Source organism: Camelina sativa, chromosome 16 (genome assembly GCF_000633955.1).
Source record: "Camelina sativa cultivar DH55 chromosome 16, Cs, whole genome shotgun sequence".
NCBI classification, from domain to species: domain Eukaryota; kingdom Viridiplantae; phylum Streptophyta; class Magnoliopsida; order Brassicales; family Brassicaceae; genus Camelina; species Camelina sativa.
The window spans coordinates 14,418,053-14,427,316 of record NC_025700.1 but is presented as its reverse complement, the minus strand read 5'-3'; the positions used below and the strand labels follow the sequence as shown (position 1 = coordinate 14,427,316).

The following is a 9,264-nucleotide window of genomic DNA, read 5'->3' as shown; positions in this document are numbered from 1 at the left end:
TAGTTTACTTGTACTGGAAGAAAAAAGACTCTGAAGGAGGGTGTAGCTGCACAGGGAACGAGAAGCTCGGTGGTGGTGGTTCGGAGAAAGGGAAGTCTTGTTGTTGTATCGCGGGGTTTCCGAAAGAATTAGACGACTCTGAAGCGGAGGAGAATGGGAAAGGAGGAGAATGGAAAGGAGATGGAGAGCTTGTTGCGATTGATAAAGGGTTCTCGTTTGAGCTTGATGAGTTGTTGAGAGCTTCTGCTTATGTGTTGGGGAAGAGTGGGTTAGGGATTGTGTATAAGGTAGTGCTTGGGAATGGAGTTCCTGTGGCTGTGAGGCGACTTGGGGAAGGAGGAGAACAGAGGTATAAGGAGTTTGTGGCTGAGGTTCAAGCTATGGGGAAAGTGAAGCATCCTAATGTGGTGAAGCTACGAGCTTATTATTGGGCTCCTGATGAGAAGCTTTTGATTAGTGACTTCGTCAACAATGGTAGTTTAGCCGATGCTCTTCGAGGTAAAAAAAACCTTACTTCTTCCCCTGCTTATGTTCTTATTGACTTTTTAAGAATTTAGGTTGACTTTGACTTTGTCAACCCTAGACATGACATTAGTGAGATGAGGTTTTAGATCTGAGATAGTTTGTGTGCCTAGTGGGGTCTTAATCTTATTTTGTTTTTATTCAGTGGCAAAGAAAGATACCCTATACTAATTTATAAAGGCTTTACATATACATTTTTTTGTGTGTGTGTGACTGTGTGTATGTGTATGTGTACACATTCCAATATCCTATTGAAGCAAGATTTCTTTCTCTTTTAGGCATGTTTTTGTTTTTTAGTTTTAGACAAGTAACATGTAAAAGAGAGACATGCCTTGTAAGATAATTCTACATGTACGAATAACAAATTGAAGTGTTAGTATGATTTAGTGTGGTAGAGTCTTAGAGTAGAAGTAATTAGTTAAAAAAAAAAAAAAAGGAGTGTGCGAACAATGATGAGAGAGGATTACTTGTGGGCTACGAGTAATGATTTTATATACCCACCCACTTCCCTGATCTTCTAGCTGACCCGTCCTTTTCTTATCGTAACTCATTATTTACTTTAGTATTGATCGCTTTTTTGTTTGGCTGTGTGAATAGGGAGGAACGGTCAACCATCACCGAGCCTAACATGGTCAACGCGTCTAAAGATTGCTAAAGGAGCAGCGCGTGGGCTAGCTTATCTACACGAGTGTAGTCCAAGGAAGTTAGTACACGGCGACGTCAAGCCTTCTAACATACTTCTTGATTCTTCCTTTACTCCTTACATCTCAGACTTCGGTCTCACACGTCTCATCACAATCACCGCGCCTTCCGCCTCTTCCAATGAACCTTCCTCCTCCTCGGCTGGCGGTTTTTTGGGCGGAGCTCTACCTTACACTTCTATCAAACCCTCGGATAGATCCAATGGCTATAAAGCACCTGAGGCCCGACTCCCTGGAGGTAGACCCACTCAAAAATGGGACGTTTACTCGTTTGGTGTTGTGCTTATGGAGCTTCTGACCGGGAAGTCTCCTGATTCGTCCCCGCCAAGCTCCTCGTCGTCCACACTGGTAGTCGAGGTACCGGATTTGGTGAAGTGGGTGAGGAAAGGGTTTGAAGAGGAGACTCCGTTGTCGGACATGGTGGATCCAATGTTGCTTCAAGAAGTTTACGCCAAGCAACAAGTCTTGTCCGTCTTTCATCTAGCTCTCTCTTGTACCGAAGGTGACCCTGAAGTCCGTCCACGTATGAAGAACGTCTCTGAGAACATCGACAAAATCTGATTCAATTATTATTATTCTTTTTTTTTTCTTCCGTTTTTGTATCTCTTTGATAGTTCTTACACGAGGCCGTTACGTCACTCCCTAGTCTAGGGACCGATTTGTTTTTTAATCGAATAATTAATTATTTGTTATGAGTAACCAGTATCCACTTTTTACCGTATAAGCTGCAGAAGGTGTGTAAGGCCAGATAAAACGGGTTAACGAAGTATCCCGCAATTTATTAAGAAAGAAAACTAAAACAATTACAACCAAACGGATCGAAGACACGCAGACCAGTTGGCATCGTCATATAAAAGAGAGTTAACAGTCTCGAAAGAGAAATCAAAACTATAAAATCCTAAAGAGATAAATTATTGTAGGCTAATCCATAATTAGCTTTCTTATACACATGCGAAATACAACCTATCCAATATTTTAAAAGAAGCCATGACACATACGCACCACGAAAGACAACATATGCAAATTATTAATCTTTACCCGTATGAATAATATTTGGTTAAAGGAATGATTTATACATGATTACTATGCTAACTACTTGTTATCATAATTTCATTATTAGTTTAAGAAAAAGCAGCTATTTGTTATAGTTTTCAGAAGAAACGTACATCAAATACACTTTGTATTATTAACAAAAAAAAAGTATTCTTCTATAGATATGGGGTCACCAATATTTGCGGTGAATAATTATATAGTATTCTTTGTCGTAAAAGCATTTCTGAACCGCTCTTTATTGTTCCATCGCATATGTTCTTCCTAAATATTATTACGTCACAGACCATCTCTAAATTCTTGTGTATGTTGGCCACCTTATTAGATAGTCTCTTTTCATATTGCTCAAACCTGAATTTGCAGTATTTTATTAGAACTGAAATCACCCATTGGCCTAAAGAAAGGGTAATTGTTGTTTCCTAGGAAAATTTTGTGTCGTTTTAATGATGGTTTTTGATAGATTTTTCTCAACATTTTGACTCTTCTGAGACATAACCACAAAACTCTGAAACTTTCACCCTCTAGCCAACATTTTTTTTTAATGTGCTGCAGCAAACTTTATTTCCAAAAGACGCAATGAAGAACCACACAATGAATAATCAAGTATTACATATTAAATTTTTTTTTTCATATATCTAAATGTCTAGAGGTATTTTGTAGCCAACTTTCTCATCAATGACATAAACGACATCATCAACTTTATACTCTTCACCATGCTTAATAGTTAGATCTCACGCTTGTTACTTCGCCAAGAATGCTAGAATTGCTCTCAACAAGGCCAATTACACAGGTCTTCAGTCTATCGTTGTCGTTGGCAATTTTGAAAATATTGGCTCTAACGTCCGAGAAGTTCATGAAGCCGCCGGTGAATCCGGATAAGCGCAACATGTTAAAAATCTAAAAGACTACAAAAAGGAATGATTTTGTAATCCAACTAATTTTTCAAAAAGAATGATTCATGCAGAATTATTATGTTAAGTACTTTTTATCATAATTTCACTCTTAGTTTAAGAAAAAAGCAGCTATTATACTATAGAACTATTTAATAACATACAGTTTTCTGAACAAATGTACAATAAATACACTTTACATTATTTACATAAAAACTATTATAAATATGGGGTGACCAGTATTTACGATGAATACTTCTATAGCATTCTTCATAATAAATTTTGGTAGAGCATATGTCAGATACATACAACCCAGTTCCACACTCCACAGTCGAATCTATATTTTCCAAGAACCATACTTAAAATTTCGATTTTGATCAAGTTTTTGTTTGTCTGTTTGTTTTAATTAAATCTTCCAAAGTCCTAAAATGTTAAAATTTTACCAAATCTTTTAAAATCTAAGTTGAATACCTCTTTCTTACAATCTTTTTAGTTTTCAAACTTGGATTTCACCTCTAGACATTCAAATGCTAATTGTCATGTAAAATGATTTATTAGTTTTTTTTTCTTGGCATTTTAGGAAATATAACGATCCCATCCCACGAAGGGATTACGTAATTGTGTTTGATATTTACTTTGGCTTTTGGTTATTTGACAAAAAAAAAGTTTAACTTTTCTAAGTGGGGTAAATTTTACAAATTTTCAATAAAGCATAATGGATATTTAGAAGTTTAGATTGGCCCACTAAATTATTAGGCCTAAACAAATTAAACGTTGGTTGCTTCTTTCTGCTTTTTTTATTTTTATTTATTTATTTATTTTTATTTTTCACATTTTACAACCGGCAACTTTTGACGGAGACCGGTTAAGTAGCAGCCGGGATAAAGCAGGCGGCCTCGCGGCGAGGTAGAATAGAAGAAAACTAGACGAAAGAGAGAGCGAATTCACAGAAGGTATTTAACACTAGTACTTTGATTATAAATGTAAAAACAAAATGAACCGAACTAAAACCGTTTGGTTGGTTCAAAGATTTTAGAACTGAATGGTCGGTTTAAATCGGTTTTGATTTTCCGGTTTCAGATTCTGTCTGACCTTTACTGGAGAAACCACGGCGGGTGGTACTGGCGCCAAATCAGACTTCGCGGTTCCGTCTCAGTCTCGGCGAAGCAGCAGCCATGGATGAGTCTCAGTCCGGTTCAAATGTATTCAGCTTACGGATTGTTTCGATTGATTATTACATGGCTTCTCCGATCCCTGGTTTTGATATTTGCTACAGTAGCTTTCAAGGTAAGGCAAAATCTATCTCTCTCTCTCTTCATATCTTCTAAAGCTTCAACCTTTTTTGACTACGGAAATGAAGAGGTTGTGCTCCAGTTTCGTTTTGATAGTCTTCTTCTAGATAAAAGGAAAAGTTTTTGACTTGTTACTATTTGATTTGTTGCTGAGATTTTTAAGGAGGTGCGGTAAACGAAGTCCCTGTTATAAGGATATATGGCTCTACACCTGCTGGTCAGAAGACTTGCTTGCATATTCATCGTGTATGATTCTTAATTTTTACTTTGTTGTTGAGAAAAAAAAGATTGCTTTGCCAATTGCTCAGATTGGAAACTTTGTTTGTCTTGCCAGGCTTTACCATATCTCTATATTCCATGCTCAGAGATTCCACTTGAGCAGCACAAAGGAGGTATGAAGCATAACACTCTACTGAGAACTCTAGCGCAGTTAGCTTTTCGAGCACCATTGACATTGTTCATGTCTTTTGTTTTGTTTTGTTTTGTTTCAGTTGATGGAAGTAGACTTGATGTATCCCTTGAGTTGGAGAAAGCTTTAAAGGTGTGTATTTTACATTCCTATAAGCTGTTTTTGTGTATCTGTCTGAGTTTTGTTGTTTCCCTAGATGTGTCTCAATCAATATTTCCTCCTTGATGATACTTGAGATGGTCTTGTAGCTTAAGGGAAACGCTGCTTCAAAAAGGCAACATGTCCATGATTGTGAGATTGTTAGAGCAAAGAAGTTCTATGGGTACCACTCAACAGAGGAGGCATTTGTGAAGATTTATCTGTATCCTGTATATTTACTTTTAGTACAAGTACCCATTTCTAGAGCAGTTTGTTTAGTTGTTCACCTTAACAGTATAATAGATACCATCCACCCGATGTGGCTCGTGCTGCCAGTCTTCTTCTGGTACGATATCTTGATGATTCCACTCCACCATTATTCTTTACTTTATCTATGATGCATAGAGAGTGGTGAAGATAGGATACTGATAACCTATTTCATCTTTCTTTTGTAATGAACGTTTTTTTTCTCTCTCTGTCTCTAGTCAGGTGCTGTTCTTGGTAAAAGTTTGCAGCCTTACGAGTCTCATATTCCCTTTATTCTCCAGTTTCTGGTAATTTTTCGTTGTTACGTATTCAAAATAAATAGTTTAATGACTAGGTATTCTGCCAAATTTAGCAATTTCAGATATGAACATAACTTCCAGATTGATAATACACTAGGTACTTTCGAGAGCGTGAACTAGTGCTTAATGTTCCCCTTCCCATGTTCTGTCAGTCATTCCACGACATTTTGTCGGCATTCCACTACTGAAGTTTCTGTAATTTTCTTCTGTAGGTTGATTATAATTTGTATGGAATGGGTCATGTGCATATATCAAAGATGAAGTTCCGTAACCCAGTGCCTCACCATTTCGTTCCAAGGAGATTTGGTTTGGATGATTGTGCGGGAAAGATTGACAAAGTGGCTATTACAAAGGTGGATCTTCAAATACTTAGTTTGGAAATAGATTGTTTGGTAGTTTCTATCTTCCTTTATTTTACAATAGTGAAACATTATAGCAGGCAAATTCAAGTGCTGCTGCAAGCGTCAGTTTTCCTGTTTGGAGCTTGTCAACAGTCCCAGGTCAATGGATGTGGAATATCTCCGAAGATTCTGATACACCGTTGAGTCAGAGCCAGCATAGGCACCATTACAGACGTCAAAGTCTCTGTGAACTTGAGGGAGATGCTACTATTAGTGGTAATTTTCCTGAAACGAAATATAATTATTTTTGTTACATTTATGAACGGACCTTTGAACTAGCTTTCTCTCTTGTAGATATTCTCAATCAACAGTTTAAAATGTACAACTCCCTTTCACAAGCCCAGTCTGATACGAACATGGTTCAGTCGCTTGTGGCAATTTGGGAGGTTTATTCTAACTTTCTTGACTCTACTTTGAAATTATTTAGTTGGTATCACATTGCCTGACCTCATCACTGTTGTGTCAGGAGGAGTATGAAAGGACTGGCATGCATGATGCACCTATACCTCCTGATCCGGGCAAACCTTCTGCAGCTGATGTGTTGAAGACTATGTCAGATTATGCTGGGTTTAAGACTAAACTTAAAGAAATGCATAACGAAGTTGAATTGTCTCCATCTGACATGAATCCTATTGCGGTATCTTCAGCCGGTCCAGATATGCATGCCAAACCTGAAATTACTGATCTGCAGGTTTTGAATCATATGGTTGGTACACGCAGTATTTATCCTGCATCAGAACAGCTTTCTCCTCTTGGTGATAAGAGTGGAGAAGCATCAATGGGAAATGATGAATATATCACAACACCCACGGACAGAGGGACACCTGCTGAAACACAAGATGCTGAAGCCTTGGGTCTCTTTAAGTGGTTTGCCTCATCCCAGGCTGCAGAGGACATAAACTCTGATGATGAAATCCTCCGGGAAACTATCCTTAGTCCTCTTTTGCCTATAGCGTCCATGAACAAGGTTCTTGAAATGGCGAGTACAGATTATGTGAGCCAATCCCAAAAGGAATGTCAAGACATTCTTGATTCTCAGGAGGATCTACCAGACTTTGGGAGTTCAACAAAAAGAGATTTACCTAGTAATCCTGATAGCCATAATCTTATATCTTCATCAGACAAACAATCTCTTGAAACAGTAGTCGCTAGTGATGTTCCAGATATCTCCACTTCAAATGGAGAAAGCGAAAATTCATTCCAAAGATACAGAAAGAGTGATAAGAATAAGAACAGGAGCTTCTCTAAGAGCAACAAGCCTAGCAACTCAGTATGGGGACCTTTACCTTTTACACTGACCAAAAATCTTCAGAAGGACTTTGACAGTACAAATGCTAGTGTTAGTATTGGTTTAACAAAGATTAGTTCAGACCCCATGAATGAGATGACAGACTATAATGTTCCACTCAAAGAACATCAAGCAGATGTTTGTAACACGATCGACAGAAACGTTTTGGCTGGATGTTCTCTGCGGGACTTGATGAGAAAAAAACGGTTATGCCATGGAGACTCGCCTGTTTCACAACATATGAAGTGTAGGAAGGTTCTACCACAGACCAGAGATTCCCGATCCGGGAAAAAAAAGGAGTGCACCTCGAGAGCTGAGGCAAAAAAACAAGGTCCTGCTCTTTCTGCAGAATTAAGTGAATTTGATTATGGAGATGCTCCTCCAACTTTATCTCCTATGGATGTTGGAAATTGCGAGTGTAATATATCCACTCAGTCATCTGAACTTCGTTCTGTTGATAGATGTTCGGCTAAAGAGACAGCAGGTCGAAGCAGTGATGAAATTTCAAGGAATTTTTCATCTACCACTGTTCCACTTGGTCAGGATCCGCAAACTATGGAATCAGGAACATTGGTGTCTAAACTTGTTGAGATTGAAATAGATGATGTCCAAAACCCTGGGGTGGAGCACGAGTCAACTGCCAATGGAATTGATGAGACAGGAAGATTAATATGCCTAACCTTAAGCAAGAAGCCTCCTTCTCTCGATTTCCTAAGTGCTGGACTGCAGGATTCTGCACATTCTAATGAAATTCCCGCTCAGTTTCATTATGCTAGAGAAAAACAGCATGGCGGATATGGTACCTTTACTCATCTTTTTCTGGTTCTAGTTTCTGCTACTTTTACAATTAATACAAATGCTGTTGAAATATACATTTATAAAATTGAAGTTAAGTCAGCTCAAGTTCTTGCAGAACTTCTCTCTGGCTGTGCTTTCCGTTATTTGTCTTTTATAAGTTTCCGACATGAGATACCTCTGACATCCTGTTGTTTTTTTGTTCTCTTGGAAGAGCGGAATTCCAAGGAGATCCCATATTTTCCCCTGAAGGACATCGAATTCAACAAGGATGAAAAGAAACACTTGTTCGACGGAGCTTCCCTTGGTATTCCCTTGCATCATCTCAATGACGGTTCCAACCTTTACCTACTGACCCCTGCCTTGTCGCCGCCTCCTGTGGATTCTGTTTTACAATGGATATCGAATGACAAAGGTATTGTGTAGGAAGGCACTGCACTGCCTAATTTAATCCAATTTACATCTCCTAAGAGGTTCGATATACATTTCTTAAAGCGTTTTTCCTTGCGAAAATGGTACTATTACTGATTAGGATTTTCGAGAAAGTGTTAGATGCTTGTAAAAGAAGTGAAAATGATAGCTTCTTTTCTAAACTCTTTTGATTGCAGGTCCAGGAGACTCTAAAATTGATTCAAAAAATCAACCATTAGGAGATGAGCATATTGATCGTGGGGCGAGTTTCACTGATCTTGCTTCTGCATCTAATGTGATGTCTGTGTCTGAGCACATGCAGCAGCATAATAAGAATTCAGAATCAAATGCTTATACAGAGTCTGATATAGAACTGAAACACAAAGGAAATAGTCTTAACTTTCAGACTAGTGTTTCCCAAGAGATGTCTCAGATTTCAGGTCCTGATGGGAAATCAGGGCCCACTCCCTTAAGTCAAATTGGATTCCGAGATCCTGCGAGCATGGGGGCAGGGCAACAGCTTACAGTGCTGAGTATAGAGGTGCTTTAACTTAACCCTCTTCTTTATGAAGCTAATCAATCTGTAAACGAGTCCCCTAATGGCCTTTGCACGCATAGATTTAAGCATGGAGAGTTTGAATGGTTTATATACTGTGGAATCCTCATTTCATGTAATACAACTCATTGCGAAGATAAAAAAAAACTGAAAGTCTCATGCTACAGTTTTCATTCCTCGAGCCTCACAGTGAGCTAATCAATGTTTTGTTTTCACTGGGTTGATGTTGCAATTACTTGAGTAAT

At 38.3% G+C, this 9,264-nt stretch overlaps 2 protein-coding genes across 2 annotated transcripts in view; both read left to right on the top strand.

Annotated features, from left to right (window-relative positions):
• LOC104750550 (receptor protein kinase-like protein ZAR1) overlaps positions 1-1,922 on the top strand; it is a 4,018-nt gene extending 2,096 nt beyond the window's left edge. Inside the window, exons 2-3 of the mRNA XM_010472356.1 lie at positions 1-498; positions 1,120-1,922. The exon at positions 1-498 is cut by the window's left edge and continues 13 nt beyond it. Of these exons, the coding sequence (XP_010470658.1) occupies positions 1-498; positions 1,120-1,784 (1,163 nt within the window). The 3' untranslated portion in view covers positions 1,785-1,922. The remainder of the gene's footprint in view (positions 499-1,119) is intronic.
• Positions 4,007-9,264, top strand: part of LOC104750549 (DNA polymerase zeta catalytic subunit) — a 10,660-nt gene continuing 5,402 nt past the window's right edge. Inside the window, exons 1-14 of the mRNA XM_010472355.1 lie at positions 4,007-4,116; positions 4,244-4,450; positions 4,619-4,701; positions 4,790-4,847; positions 4,947-4,996; positions 5,113-5,225; positions 5,306-5,348; positions 5,488-5,556; positions 5,781-5,921; positions 6,008-6,185; positions 6,264-6,355; positions 6,436-8,056; positions 8,267-8,467; positions 8,661-9,004. Of these exons, the coding sequence (XP_010470657.1) occupies positions 4,339-4,450; positions 4,619-4,701; positions 4,790-4,847; positions 4,947-4,996; positions 5,113-5,225; positions 5,306-5,348; positions 5,488-5,556; positions 5,781-5,921; positions 6,008-6,185; positions 6,264-6,355; positions 6,436-8,056; positions 8,267-8,467; positions 8,661-9,004 (3,105 nt within the window). The 5' untranslated portion in view covers positions 4,007-4,116; positions 4,244-4,338. The remainder of the gene's footprint in view (positions 4,117-4,243; positions 4,451-4,618; positions 4,702-4,789; positions 4,848-4,946; positions 4,997-5,112; positions 5,226-5,305; positions 5,349-5,487; positions 5,557-5,780; positions 5,922-6,007; positions 6,186-6,263; positions 6,356-6,435; positions 8,057-8,266; positions 8,468-8,660; positions 9,005-9,264) is intronic.